Source organism: Paramisgurnus dabryanus, chromosome 5 (genome assembly GCF_030506205.2).
Source record: "Paramisgurnus dabryanus chromosome 5, PD_genome_1.1, whole genome shotgun sequence".
Classification (NCBI taxonomy): Eukaryota; Metazoa; Chordata; class Actinopteri; order Cypriniformes; family Cobitidae; genus Paramisgurnus; species Paramisgurnus dabryanus.
This window is the reverse complement of record NC_133341.1, coordinates 19,924,255-19,940,172: the sequence shown is the minus strand read 5'-3', so window position 1 is coordinate 19,940,172 and position 15,918 is coordinate 19,924,255. Positions and strand designations below refer to the sequence as shown.

The 15,918-nt window shown below is 37.3% G+C and overlaps 1 protein-coding gene across 1 annotated transcript; it reads left to right on the top strand.

The window, feature by feature from the left end:
* The first annotated feature begins 380 nt into the window (after positions 1-380).
* Positions 381-1,328, top strand: timm8b (translocase of inner mitochondrial membrane 8 homolog B (yeast)). The gene is made up of 2 exons (XM_065250214.2): positions 381-594; positions 670-1,328. Exons 1-2 carry the CDS (start codon positions 475-477, stop codon positions 838-840), a joined length of 291 nt encoding a protein of 96 aa, XP_065106286.1. The 5' UTR covers positions 381-474; the 3' UTR covers positions 841-1,328.
* The last annotated feature ends 14,590 nt before the right edge of the window (positions 1,329-15,918 follow it).

Here is a 15,918-nt window from a genome sequence, read left to right as displayed (position 1 = left end):
GTATATTAATGTAATTACTGGGGTATACTATACTGCAATTTATTTTACAGTAGTCTATACCATTAACAATAGTGAATTGATATAGAGGAGTAAATATTATATTATACATTAAGGTTTCATAATGTTTATATTTATTAAACTGCAAGGTTTAAAACAACATTTAACAACTTAGTAACAACATTTTACTACAGTTTTATTAAATATACGACACTAGGCTATACTTAAAAAAATGTTCATGGGGCTAGTAGCAAAATACTAAACCTTTAAAACAAAATTATTGATGGTTATATATAATTAAAGAATTATAAAATAATAAACCATTTATTTTTAAGCATTTTTTCAAAGTTTTCACTGATGGGACGTCATGACGTCATATTCCTGCGGCGGAAGTTGCTGCCTTCATTCCCACGCCTCCCGCACTTGCTTTATCCTTCATGTGTTCTTGTGTGTGTAATCTGTAAGAAAAGTGTGATCATGGCTGATTTCAGTTCTAGCTTTGATATGCCGTCATCTAGTTCATCTGAGACAGCAGATGCTGCGGAGCTTCAGCGACTCATTGCCGTGGAGCAACAGAAAGCTCAGTTTCAAGCGCAGGTAACTCTCTAATCACAAGTTCGACACAAGCAATGTTACTAGTTAGTATCGTAACCGTTCTTAACCTGTTTGTAGGTACACAACTTCACGGATGTTTGCTGGGATAAGTGTATGCCGGACAAACCGAGCAGCAAGTTGGATTCGCGGACAGAGACGTGTCTCGCTAGCTGCGTGGAGCGTTTCATCGACACGACCCTCAGTATCACGAATCGCTTTACGCAGATGGTCCAGAAAGGCGCACACTGAAGGGCAGAGTTCTGCGCAGACATATCGGTGTGTGACATCAAAGTACCGCGATATTTGGCTTCCATAAGCTGGTCAGTCTGGGCACCGTCTTCATGACGTTCATGGTGTCCTATTTAATTACTCGTGATGCGTCCAAGACATTATTTTACTGTTTCTTATAATATGTGGTCCTCAGGTGTACCCAGGAAGACCAGACTTTGGTATATTTATGACTTATGTTGTTATTCACCCGGAAAATCAACACAATATTCAACAGTGCAGAGAAACAGTGACCTTGGATATGAAATTACATATTTCTTTTGTCAATATTGTCTCATATTACAGTTTTCACCTTATAAACGTGAGTGTTTAGTTGAGTAACAATGAATGACTGCTTAATTTCTTAATCTGTTTACTTAAGTGTACTTCTAGGGAATCCAGAAGTCTGTTTTTCCTGTATGGATGTCATCATAATGAAATCATGCCATAAATCTGAAATGGGATCAAGATCCGTGTGTTGACTTTATTGTTGAATGACTTCATTGGTGTTGTTTGCCAAATACACCAGAGGCTTATGATTCATATGTTACTGTCAATCCTAAGATTTATTAGAAGTTGTATATTGTCCAGAAATGTGACACACTTTACTGAAGCTTGGTTCTGGTCCAGATTGTCTTTTCGTATTAATTGTACATTAATGCGCCAGTTTCTCTTTGACTTTCATCATCAGTCTTTATAAAATGTTCAGAAAATGGGACAGATTGAACATTATCGTACACTATTGTAAATGCCAACTTCTAGCATCTCAAATTGATACTTGATTAGGTTTCAGATTGTTTAAGGTCAACCTGGCAACCCTAAATCTGTTTTTTGTTTTATAATCCAAAACAATATCATATTTGTTAGAGAATTCCTTATGACAGGATTAGTCTTGGGGTAAAAGAGGTCTTCTTCTTGGCTTTGAGGCTATACCTTCCTTTGTTGTTTAGCATGCTGAGTACAAAGTGGCCTTTGATAGAGCCGTGTGTGTAAATCTTGCAGGCAGGGCAGCTTTCAGCTATTCTAATTAAAATCAGGAAGCAGATAGGTTAGCTTAGCCTCTAACTTGATTATCAGAACATACAGGAAGTCTTTGATGACCTGAAGAAACTTGCACCACTTATGTTGTATGTTCATGTGTGCATTACCACTATTATTATTATGTCAAAATCTCCAAAATGTTGTGACCATTATTGTAGTTTTATTTACTAGATGGACACCGATGTGATTAAATAAACTGCTCAAACAGAAAGAACAAACCTCTACTGTATATAACAGGGGTCTCCGATGTGGTGTCCACCAAAGCACATTCTATTAATGGTTATATTTATTTGTTACATATTTATTTATATTAGCTTGCTTGGTTTACGTATGTTAACATTTTAAACAATACTAAAACATATCAACAAGTAAAATCAAATCAAGTTTTGAGTAGACTGTATCAAAAAGTAGCCCTCCAGATTGTTTTATCCATTGTGGTAGCCCTTGCTCACAAAAAGGTTGGAGACCCCTGGTATATAGGATGACAGAACAGTCAGGAGGTTTAAATTATTGTTGACCTAATAATATTTTTAAGTTAAAGGTCATGTTCTTCCTGATCCCATTTTTCAAACTTTAGTTAGTGTGTAATGTTGCTGTTAGAGCATAAATAATGCCTGCAAAATGATAAAGCTCAAAGATCACTGCCAGGTGATATATTTTTTTTAACAGAAGTCCCCTTTCAACACTTACAGCGAACGGCCAGTTTGGACTACAGCCCTCTACTTCCTGGTTAAATGACGTCAATATAAGAGTTTTTGACTAAACTCCGCCCACAGGAATACGTCAGTTAGCTCAAACGGCTCTGCTAAGCTATCGGTAAGCTGCTGTTGAATCACAACACACTAAACCAGCTACACAATCAAAACTTGTTTAGGGGCAGGACACACCAAAGATTTTTTACGTTTTTTCAGCTGAGCGCCAGCTTTCTTTAGCTGAGCGCTTTGGAAGCCGGGATACTTGAGCTGTGAGTCGGTTGGTTGTTGTTATACTTGTCCCACCCCTCCTCTACTGTGATTGGATAAGCGTGTGAGAGCTGACATTGACGAGCGAACCCAAAGTTAAATCTCTTTCAACTCTCGACAGCGCTGAGCGCGGAAAAACTGCAGAGCGCAGACTTTCGGTGCGGAAAAAATCTGGCAGCTGCTGGCTGTTTTAAAAAACGGCACGTTTTCATTGGAAACAATTGAAAACATGCACCAGACGCGGGCATAAAAGGTTTGGTGTGCAAGCCCTCTAAAGGAGGGACTTCATAGAACATGGAAGGCATCAGCCCGTTTTTTGGACAGTTAAAACAGTGGTATTGAAAAAAAAAGAAAAATGCTACATTTTTATATGTGAAACATGAACACATGTTATACTGCGCACTGTATACACAACCAATGCTTCAAAAACACAGAAAGAATGGGACCTACTACTATGTGACTGTAAGCTACAAAGATTTCACTAATTGATATAATTGTAAGATACACTATTTAGCATGCATTCATTATTTAGTGTGCTACTAAAGCAGAAAATGAAGGAGCATTTTGCATGTTACACTGTACAATTAATTACGTAGGCGCATGGATTATATATTTAATATTACAGAAAACATTATGTATATGTAACATAAAAGGGCTACTTTTTTATATAGTCTTCTCAAAACTTCTGTTTTGATTTTATTTTATTTTACTTGTTGATATGTTTAATCATTGTTTAAAATATTATCATACACAAAAATATTAAAATTGAGGCTATGGCGGGCAACTCGCAGACTCTATAATGGCAACCTGGTGCCCGTGAGCACCATGTTGGAGACCACTGATGTAAAGAGTACATGTTTTTACCTTCGAAGGTACCATCTCAGTGATAGTTTTTGTACCATTTTTTATGAAAGTGTATATGCATAATAGTTAGTATATGCATATTGTTTCTAACGTTCAAGTAGGACAACATAGATTAGAGACAAAGACTATGTGCAATGCAATTTAATTTTTATGTCCTGTACAATATATTTTACCCTTTTGTATTTAGGTACAGTAGATACATGACTAAAGTAGCCATGTGATTAAAAAGAACAAAGCATTCAAATTCTAACCACTGGGACATTAAAAATGTAGTGAATAGTAGTTTATATTGTCATTAAAAAATAATGCTTACCCAAGGGCCAACCACCCAAAGGATTGATATTAATACTTAATTCTAAATTAGAACATAAGCCTGAAGGACCTTCCCTTCGGTTCGAGTTGTTTAGCTTTGATGGCTCAATCTTCAGATGTTCTAGTTTTATTTTGATGAAAGATTGGACTGTGTATCAGGAACACTGGCCTGTGATGTAGGATTCAGTCTCGGCCTTATCAAGGATGCCCACTATGCCTCAGTTCTCCCTTCAAACACTCTCTTCAAAAGAGAACTCTTTGAAAGAAAAATACCAGAGACATTGTGGCAAGATACGCAGAAGAGTGATCAAAGAGCATTTTCGCTTTTTTCATCTATCATTTTCGGAGAGGTTTTTGCCTCCAAACACGGTCTCTTTCATGTCGTATCATTGTGATAACGGGCCTACTGGATTAAAAACATCCGGATATAGGTTCATATAAGAAACTCGATCTAATACTGCAAAAACCCTCCTCCTATCATTTTTTTAATTATATCAAGAAGAGAAATCCTTGATCCTAACTTTCACAAAGAACCGCTGTATATACTTCTGCCCGATTGAAGCTTCAAGATCAACAACTTCTTAATTAAAACCTGTGAATAATAGGATCTAAATCTGGCATGATCTGCGTCGATGTCTGTGCCATCCCTCTTCCTGTGTCAGCCTGAAAGAGCCCTAGTGTCTGAGGCTTCATAGAAGCGCTGTACACGTTGAGCCTGACACCTCGGCTACAGTGGGACCTGTGTTTGCCTTGGACAGCAAAGAGGCCGTCTGGGAAATCCATCCGTTGGCCATGCTCCATTCTCTGTCAAAACTATGCTGTCAGTTATCCGTTCATTATTTCCTCCGAAATCTGTAGTACTTATGAGATTAGGAAGCCTGTGTCGGCGAGGTCAAGTAACGGAGCTAACGGTGCATTCGACAGCTCGGGAATTAACGTCTATGTAAAAAGATTCGGCCCTCTTCAACCCAATGATCAAGAACTCCAGCATCGAATAAGCTTTATTTGTACATTTAGTATTAAACACAATGATTCCCAACGAGGCTTAACAGATTTAAAGAAGACACTCCTAAAACACTGTTATCTACAACAGCATGTTTTTCTTTGCAGTCATTTATGAAGGTGACAGATTTATGCTACTGTCATAGATACATTTATCACCTTGTGTGCTTTTTGTTAGCAGATGACAGATGTTTTCCTATAATGTTCTGTTAGACCTGAGATACCCTAAGCTCCTTAACACAGCACAAAAACAAAACTATGACACTTGAAGTTAGAGAAGGGCTTATATCTTGTACGCTCCAGTGATCTATTTAGCTGCAGGTGTCTTTGTTATAGGTGACCTCACCTGAGCACAAGAAAAGGATGATGTCAGTATTAAAAGCTATTAGTTGTTGTAAGGCCTCTCCACCCAGCAGGTGAAATCCCAGGTGGCCAGGTTTGTTTGTCTTTGTTACGTGTTTCTATGTGTTGTAATGCCTTTAGCGGCAGAAATATCTTTAAAGTAGGACTTCCGTTCTCAATGGGAACCTCTGCAAGGCGAGCCAAACAAGGAGGGGTGTAATTCTCTACGTCGCCGCTAAGAGGCAGTGTTTCTTCAATCAGCCGTGTCTATAGTGTGCAGGTTGAACTACTGCTAGATTGTAAGAAATTCTCCTCTGACAGTTGTGTTGACAATATAATCCACTTAAATTATGGGTATTTAGACTACAGACACTGTTCAGATGGGACAGCCATATGGACTATATAAGCGCCATGAATATAATCATAACTTAATTAATCCCAACTGTGCGAGCTTTTGTTTTGTTTTGTTTTCTTCTTCTTCTTATGGTTCTGTTTTATTTCATTGGACTATTTTCATTCGAATGGTTTTGCATAACAATACGGAACGGATTGGTGTCTCGTCCCTGGTGGCTTATATAATGTGTTTTGCCCAATAAAAACAAGCATTAAAAAATGAATGACATGGGGGTTTATGATGGCAATTATGTTTGCCAACCACGTACTTACAGTTTAGAGTTTAACAGCATTCCTCTCATTCCTCAGAGCGAGTTGGATATAAACCTGCATATAGCTTAGATGTTTCCATTGCTTGATGATTATACCATCTTTACCATGTTGCAACATCTAATGGTCAGTCTGAAAGGATAGGAAAGCAAATGTCTAAGGCTGTTTCTTTATTCATCATACAGTAGTAAAAACATTGCAACAAAGGTGTACCCCAGTATAAAGCAAACTAATGCTAAAGTGCTTTGTTCAGGTGCACAGGGAGAGGGTTATAAATAAAAGCATTTAAATTTGTATTGCAAAGTCTTAGGCCCACATATATTTTTTTTTAAAGGGCACCTATTTCATTGCTAAAAACAACGAAATTTTGTGTATTTGGTTTATTTTTATAGCTCCAGATATCCTTTCTTCCTGAATCGCACCGATTTTGTCAATATGATCTCTCTGAAAATTGTGTTATAGTTACGAAAAATTTGATTAATTTATTTGTGTTTATTGCACGAAATTCAGCATTTTTCCGCTCCTTGAGCACAAATGTCTTTTTTTGTAGTTTGATATTACTTTATGTCTTTATGCAAAATTAAAAACTGATATGAAGCAATAAGATGACCCCTTTTATCAAACTCTATTAAATTAGGGTGACCATACGTGCGATTCTTCCCAGACGCATCCCGTCCAGGATTTTGTGTTCGTCTTCCGGAAGTCGTATTTGTCGACCGCATACGTCATAGAGGATTATTATTATTATTACAGAAAAGCAACCGTTTCATTTTAAGGTAAGAATGAAACTACGATTGTATATCTTATGTTTTTAACGGAATGGCGTATGCTGTCAACAAATACGACTTCCGGAAGACCACCGAAATCCTGGACGGGATACGTCCGGGAAGAATGGCACGTATGGTCACCCTATATTAATTACAATAATATAGTATATTAATGATAGACAGTGCAGGTCTATAAAATATAAATGTGACTGGTGTTATAATGGTTATTATTTCTATAAGATAGAGCAGAAATGGAAAAAGTGCCTCTCTTTCTATTTCTCTCTTTCCGATTAAAATAAGCTAAATCCACTCATTATTTTAGATTCAAAAGTCTACTTCCTGTCCCAGTGACAGGGGACTTTACATTACAGCTTTGCGTTTTGTAAACCTTGAGTCAGCTTGAGCTTTGCTCGTTCAGTGCAATAGGCTTAACATTAGCATTGTCTTTTTGCTGCCATCTCTGTGCAAACTTTTTAGATTTTAGAAAAAATATGGTTTATTAATAATAATAGTATAAAAAAAATGGGAGAAAGAAAATCCAGCGTATGGTCGTGACTTTCAAAACAAGAGCCAGTTGTTATCGCCATAGAAACCGTCAGCACGCTGAAACTGCACGCGAGCTTTAGCGCGGTAGCGCTCACGGTCATTCTCCGATCGACTCGGGTTTTACACACAATATTAATCAGACTTTGGGACCCGAAGTAATTTGACTATGACTGACCCAGACCCGACTGACCATATTGAATACAAACCCGGAACCATATGGGCCGCGGGTGCTCCGTGAAGTCCTCTAATGTTAAAACTCTGCTCAAGTTCAGAAACATGAAGGATAAAATGTCACAAATGTCTTTTTTGTGTCACTCGCATGAATTTCGATAAATAGTTTTTCGTGTACGTGGCACGACTTTCTTTTTCGTGTCATTTTATGTATTGTTTTCTGATGTATTGTTTAGATTGGTTAGATTTGGGGTTTGGGTAAGGATGTACTTTTATGTATTGGTTTTTACATGTTTTTCTTCAGTTTTTGAAACTATTCTCGCCTGAAGTTGGGGTCAGAGGTGGGGTTTGGATGTCTAAAAATGTAACAGAAAGTGATTCTAACCCCAACCCAAAGCGACAATGGTAAGAAAATAGAAAAAACAACTATAAACAATACATAAAATGACACAAAAAGGAAAGTCGTGCCATGGACTCGAAAAATTATCAAAAATTATCGAAATTTGTGCGAGCGACACGAAAAAAAAAGCTGAGTTTCGTGCCATGGACACAAATAAATTAATCACATTTTTAGTTTCTATAACACGACTTTCCATGAGATCAGTCTGGATTTTGTACAAAACTCATTGATTTGCAAAGCTCTGTGACCCTGATTGGCCAGCTAATCTGTACGTTGTGATTGGCCTGAATACCTCTGACGTCTGGAAATGTGAAGCTTCTTACCATGTTTAAAAGATTCGCTCACAATGCAATACTAACAGGAGTTCACTTACGGGCTGTTAGTCAAAGCGGGAGGAATTATGATAATGTCGATCTTGTCCACGTCAACAAGCCCAGGAAGTTAACTGTTGCTAATAATCCGTGTGTTTGTTGTAGTCCCAGAAAAGAGATTTAAGTTGGAGACGATAACTCGCGTCATCGTTTACTTTGGGGTATGTACCTTTTGCATATCGTTAACATGTAAATGTAAAATCGTGAATCGGACAATAGGCGCTCTTTAACATCATCATGCCTTTGCTCTGTTATGACAAGGATTTATGCTCTGTGAATAATAAACAATAATCTTCTACGTCATGTTTCTCATCTCTTTTCATTTACTCGCACGCGGTACTGCAACAAGAAACAAAGCTTCACACGGGTTTAAGTGCATGTGTGTGAGAGATGATATTTGGCTGAATGAGGCAGTCTGAACTCTCTGTTCTGTTGCTACAATTCAGTCCACTCTGTCTGCAGAGCCTGGCAGTGTGGGTGAGGGAGGATTGGTGTCCAGATGTGAACTTTTAAGTAGAACATTGCACAGTGCGCATAAATGTGCCTGGGTGTGTATTAGATCTAGCACCAACACTTCTCATCTGTATAATCTTTAAAAATTTTAACTCGTACCTCTTAAATTTCCTTTTGCATTTATGTGTGCTTCCACGTCATTCTCGAAGAACAGCATGTGGCTATCTCTTCCTGCGTTAACTTTATCATCTAAACCTTTAGATTGAGGGGCAGTCATAAATTTGCCTGTGCTGTGAAGTCTTTCATCTGTCATTTAACATCTACTTCATTTTCCTCCTGTGCAACAGCTTTTAAGGTGTACAAGTGATGGGTTCTCCCTACGTTTGGTCTTATATAAAGGTCAGACAGTTGGTGGGTGGACTAAGCCTGGCTTCTGCTGTCTGTGAAAGCAATCACAGTGGCTTTGGGTAACTGGGGAGCAAGTGAACACATGCTAGTGTCATCAATTCCTTCTCCTGATGGCCTTTCTTTCTCCTCAAACCTTTTCTTTATTTATGATGGGAAGGACCACACTATTTTTTGAGGGGCAGACTGATTCACTTCCTGTCATGGTGCTGTTAGCTCAAGACACTATGTGACTATGTGCCAGTGATGGTTATCACAGGGCAACAGCGGAAAGCAAAGATAGATGATGTCTGATGGATCATTTGTTAGTATATCAAAAGCATTCTAAAATAAAGACTCACTTTAAATATATAGCTCACTTATTTATAAGTTGCTTTGAATAAAAGTGTCTACTAAATGAATAATGTGAATGTTGAAATATAGTTGATTGAATGGCATATATTTGTTTGGTGGGATATTTCTCATTGAAGAAAAATGTCAAAGAGCGATTGTTTGTTTCCACATGATGATGAGGATAATGAGGAATGCTCCACAGCTGTCTCAGAGCAGCATTTGGCTGCCATGGTAACAAACATATCCTCGGAATGGAAGAGAGATTCCCGGTTTGCGTCAAATGTGCTGGATCCCAAGGAATAGTCAAATATCTGCTCTATTAAAGCAAATTCTAGTTCAAATGACTCAGCAAATTCATTCCAACTATTTCCTCAAGACGAAGTACTCAATAGCTTTAAGGTATATGGGTGATTCTCATGAAATCCAGATTTAGGCAAGGCAAGTTTATTTGTATAGCACATTTCATACACAGAGGTCATTCAAAGTGCTTTACACAGAAATTGAGAAAATAATATATAAAAAAGAAAATGTAAAAATAAGAGATACACGAAAAAATCACAATAAAAACAAAGATACATGAGAATTTAAAATAACAATTAAAGAAAATGAATGTGATTTTAATTAAAACAGTTTAAAATGTTAAAAAGAATAAAACAGGAGTAAAAGTGACTTGAGTTAAAGATAGTTCACTTCAAAATGAAAAACTCCGCCACCATCCACCCATCCCAACGCTGTTTCAAACCCGCACGCATCCCCCTCCTCCGACGAACACAAAAGAAGATACCCCGAGAAATGACGGCAAACACACAGCAGCAATAGACCATAGACCTCCATAGTAGGAAAAAAAATATTTTGTAAGTATTTGGATAAATGACTAAGAAAATATTTTGTTAAATGATGGTAAGAAGTTCCATCATATTTTTTTATTCCTACCATGGAAGTCCACGGCCACCTACTTAGAAGGTGTCCAGCATCAGATTTTTTTTTAAAAAGCCCTTGAAGCCAATTTTATTTTTGCACATATAAGATTAAGGTCTGAACTTACTATAACCATTATTTTTAGAGGATTTAAAAAATATCTCATACAAAATATTTCAACTTACTATTATTTATCTTGACTAAAGATGAGTTGTTATAACTACAGGTGAGTTGTTATAACTTATAAAATTAAGTTGACTTTTCTCAACTATATTTTATAAGTTGTGACAACTGATCTCTGTTAACATGACTTGTAAATCTGAGTTGATTTAACAAAAATTTTTAAGGCAGCAAAGTATTTTTTACAGTGTATAGAATTATTACTTTTTTTGATTATCATTATCAAAAATGATCGCAACATGATATTACATTACATATATGCATTTACAAACTCATGTTTTGGTAATGAGAACTAAAAAGTTGTCTAGGTACTATGACAAACAAAATTTCAAGTTTTATCTGGAGAGAAAAAATAAGAACTGCTCACCTGGTAGCCATCTTCAGTGTCCCAGTTAATTATGTCCCTTCCAAAAAATGTTTTTTTAAATGTTAGTTCCTTGAGGGCTTAAACAATGATTGAAAACTGTTGCGGAGGATGAGAAAATTGGTCTTGGACACATTTATATTCCTTATTATTGGCTCTACATTTACCAATGATCACCAAATACCAAATGTTTCTTTACTGTAAATGTTTATAGTATAACATGCACTTTTTATTTTTATTTTTTTATTATAAATATTTCCATGTCAAAGAACCCAAATCCATTCATGGACACGTTGCGGTAATGAAAATGTTCCCCTTAAATGTGAAAAAAATTGGTTTGTATGATGTCATTTGAAATCATGTGCAAAATAGTACCTGAAGAGATGTTTGGAACTGTATGCTTCTTATTTTTTTATCAAAATGTTTCATGACACCTCATAAGTCTTATTTCGCGAGAATCACCCATATTAGTCATTTTCAACACAAAAATACCTTTTACGCCTCTCCAACATCATGGCAAAAAAAACAATCTGTATGTGTCTGAATGGAGTGCTTCATAAAAATGGCCAAATATAAAAACATGATCAAACTGCATAAAGTTCAGTGTGACAAAAGTTTGGATGTGACTTTCAACAAACTATAACAAGTATTTCTGTAAAGTGACTTTCTGCCTTAAATGTACAATTCTAAAGCATTTTTTACATTCTGTATTTGTTTATCAAATCTGCTGACATTCTGGCCTTCTGGAAAAAATCACTCTTATCGTGTTATGTTTTAAACTTTTTGTCATCCGCGTTCGCTTGAGTTTTCCATCTGTTTTCCAACATGCAATGGAAAACTGCTCTGAAAAAACCGAGCACATTCTCAGGAAATAACAGGAAACAAAAAAATACAAATTATTATTATTGAAAGGTAAAGCATTTCACATCTGTGCCACTAATGACACCAAATAAATTTAAATCTTATGTTGTAGCATTTAACACTTGTTTTCCTGGATGAACTCAGAACAGACCTTCGAAACGGATGCAAATGTGCGTTTTCTAAAAGCAAGGTCTCCCTGAACGGCTATTGCAAATTCGGCACAGCTTTGTAGACTTATCTTTCTATATTTGAATGAAGGAAAAATCTGATTTTTACGGGTGACAGCAAAAGGTGAGAAAGAGGAGCAGGGCTCATTTTATCTGTGCTCTCCACCATCAGTGACATGAAAGAGATGAAGTCCTGCTTCCAGACTCTTTCCACTCACTTCATAACGGAGCTACGTGGACTGTTTCCTAGGCAACGGCACCAAACATCAGATGACAGTATATCCGAGTGTATATTACAGTGCAGCGATGTGCCAAGAAACTGCTCTGTTCAGGCAAAAACATTCTTGAACAAAGAATGAAAAATGAGTCAAGGTATCATTATCTCTGTACGCCAGTTCCTTGGAATCTTGGAGCTTTAATATCATAGAAAAGGTGGTCACTGTCACCTAAAGTGTTGGATATTTCTGTAGCTGTTGTTATTGTAGATCAGGAAGAGATGGTTTTATCTTCAAAAGAAAAGCGATTCCACTTTGAAAAGTCTCAACGGGCAGAGTGAAAATATGGTACCTAGACATTGCTCAGTGTGATCACGACGTACCTGTCATTACACAAACTGTTGTTATAACACCCCATTCATTCTAAGGTCGTCCCTGGTTGCACCCAAGTAGTTATATCAACTTCTTGGCTTTTCGAAATGCTGCAGCCTGCCTGGTCTTGAAGTTTGATTTGTTGTACATGGCACAGATCTCAATAGCATAGCATTATTCTCCCCACTTTGGCAGTGTGGGTTTAACCAGCACTCTTTATAGACACATACGCAGATGATGTGAACAGAAGTGGAGGATTTAAGTTTGTAATATTTGAGGGCATATTTGACCTAAATGTAACACTGTAAAAAATTGCTGTAGTTATGCAGCTGTTTGCCCGGAATTTACTGTAGATTTATGTTATTTACTGGATATCCAGTTATATATACTGGATAAAACATTTATGTTGTTAGATTGCTGTATCCACTTGTGTTGGATTTTGAATTCAGATCAACGTTGGATTTTGATGTCGGATCAATGTTGGATCCTGACGTTGGATCAACGTCTGGTTTTGACATCAGGCCAATGCCGGATTTTGACATCAATACCCAATTTTGAGCAGATGTCAGGGGGAATTAAGACTATTTAAGATCTGCAGAAACCCTTTAGGTTGTAAGCTAATATTTGATAATGAATGCCCACAGACTTATACTGGAAAAAACATTTATGTTGTCAGATTGCTTTATCCACTTGTGTTGGACTTTAAATTCAGATCAACGTTGGATTTTGAAATCAGATCAACATTGGATTTTGACGTCAGGCCAAAGTTTGGTCTAGACATCAGGCCAACGTTGGGTCCTGTCATCGGATCAACGTCTGATTTTGACATCGGGAAAACGTTGGATTTTCACGTCAATACCCAATTTTGGGCAGATGTCAAGGTGAATTAAGGACAAGGATGTGCACAGACATTCTGAGGGGCAGTGGCCCAAACAAAAAAAGGGAGGGCACTTAGGGGGGTGGTACTATTAATATGGTTTTAATAAAATATGATTATTATTATTGATTACTAGTAGCAACTAAGAGAAATGATTATAATATACTTAATAACAAGAATTAAAGTGTGACAAATCGCTAAATATTCTAAAGGATTTACCTGCTGGCTTCCTGGAGCTTTGAATCCATGTTTGCAATGTTGAACTGCCTTTAGCAGTGTTCTTTTTTGTGAAGGCATTGTTTTTTGTATTATTTTTGTCTACAAATTTGTCAAACAATCACAAGTTTGGTGATATCTATAATTGGGTATTTTAATTTGATAAGACAAGCATTGCTATTCTAAGAATGTGAATATGTTGTTGTTACTGATAGCACAAATACATCCCGGAGAATGTCTATTTGATGTCTGCATTTACATCTGCAAGATGTTGTTTTTTGATTGTTTGCTCATCTTCAATACGTCTTTGTGACGTTTCCTAAAGGATGTCATATCTAGACATATTGAAAAAGTTTTTGATTTAGAATGTATGTAAAACAGCTTTTTAGCAGTTCTTAGCAATTTTAGAAGACAGAGAGCAAATCATTACCGAAATACAAAAACAAACTACCAAATTACTAATTCAGCTGATCAACAACTGAGGTAATGTAATGAATATACCTGTGAATGCAACAAACTTAGGGAACGTCGTCTTCACTTTCTAAAGATCGGACACAGATTGTGAGAGATGCACTGGAGCGGACGGAAAAAAGATGAAGTGGATTATCGGAATCAGTGGCTCTAGCCACCGGGCCACACCCTGTGCACGGCCCTGCTTCCATGTTTTCCCTATTTAAAGACTGTTACATGAGTAGTTACTTGCACGAGTGGTGGCACAAAACAAAACATGGTGATTTTTTAAGCAGAAAAAATATTTAGAACTATTGTATGGTGGAAGAGAACTTAGTTTGCAGCACTTCGACCTCTGCGCGCAGTAACATCATCACTCCTGACTCCTCCCCCCCTTTCTTTCTCAAACTTCTGTCAATATTACTGCACGCAAGGTCGAAGTGCTGAAAACTAAGTGCTCTTCCCCCATACAATATAGTCCTCATTTTTATCTGCTTAAAAAATTGCCACGTTTTATTTGTGCCACCATACTTACTCGTGTTACTACTCATGTAAATAGGGAAAACATGGAAATGTTTGGTGGCTTCTAAATTCATCCCTGTTTGGATCCTAAGGAATGAATGGGGCTAGGCTAAATGCTAACACATTCAACGCACTGTACAAAGATTAAGTGCACACATTGAAAAAAGATAGGCATGTTCTAATTTGTCTAAGTTGAGGTAAGAAAATAATAAAAAATGAAAAACTGTGGTGTTTTCCTTTAAAATGGCTCTGTAAAAATAAATTAATAATGGTAAAACTCAGAAATGACCAGAAAAGGTAAAATCTTGAAGGTAAAAATAAGTGGTAAAGAATAACTTCAAAAACAAATCACCATTTGATAGCATATCATTTTTTTGTGTGATGCCACAAATCTAACGAACAACTGTCGAATCCAGCTGGAAATTCAAGGGAAAAGATCATTGTGACATAGCTTTTTTTCTTGGCAGACCAAAAACCTGTGTACCCTGACATCTAAAAACTCCATAAAGCCTGCCAATCAGACTTTGTAGAGGAACTCTTGCCACTTTTGTGTGCAAATCCATTGGTGGAGTTGTGAACAAAGTCAAATGTTAAATCCTTACAATTATTTAGGCACATCATCTTTGCCATGTAAGTCTCTTAATATAGAACTAACCTACCCCAGTATCAGCCTATAACCGCAAAAGGTGACAGCATAACTGCTGTGGAGTGAAAAGATGTCTGCAGCAGCCAAACAGCTGGTGGTGCAGTCTGACTGCTACAATTGTTTTATCACTGGACAGAGCCCAAAAATAAAATTGCTTGACCACAGTTCATCAATTCCACTGAAACAATAGCTGTCACATGAGACAGCCGGGCCTGGTCACTACGGCATAAACATTGTATATATTAATGGTAAATGGACTGCATTTATATAGCCCTTTAACAGACCTATGGCCATCCAAAGCGCTTTACAATTGATTCACCCATTCACACACCGACGTCGGTGTCAGCCATGCAAGGTGCCAGCCCGCTCGTCGGGAGCAGCTGGGGTTAGGTGTCTTGCTCAAGGACACCTCGACACTTGGTCTGGTGGAGCCGGGGATTGAACCACCAACCGTTCGGTTTGTAGACAACCTACATGAACCACTAGGCCACTGCCTTTATTTAGTCAAATAAAGAATAATTATTCCTGGGCAACTTCTGAAGAGCTGGTGACAGCTCTGCTTTGCCCGGGGAAAAGGGTGTCATCAGTCTGAGCTAATGAAGAGAGCCGTTATCAACATCTCAAGTGTTGTTCTGGGATC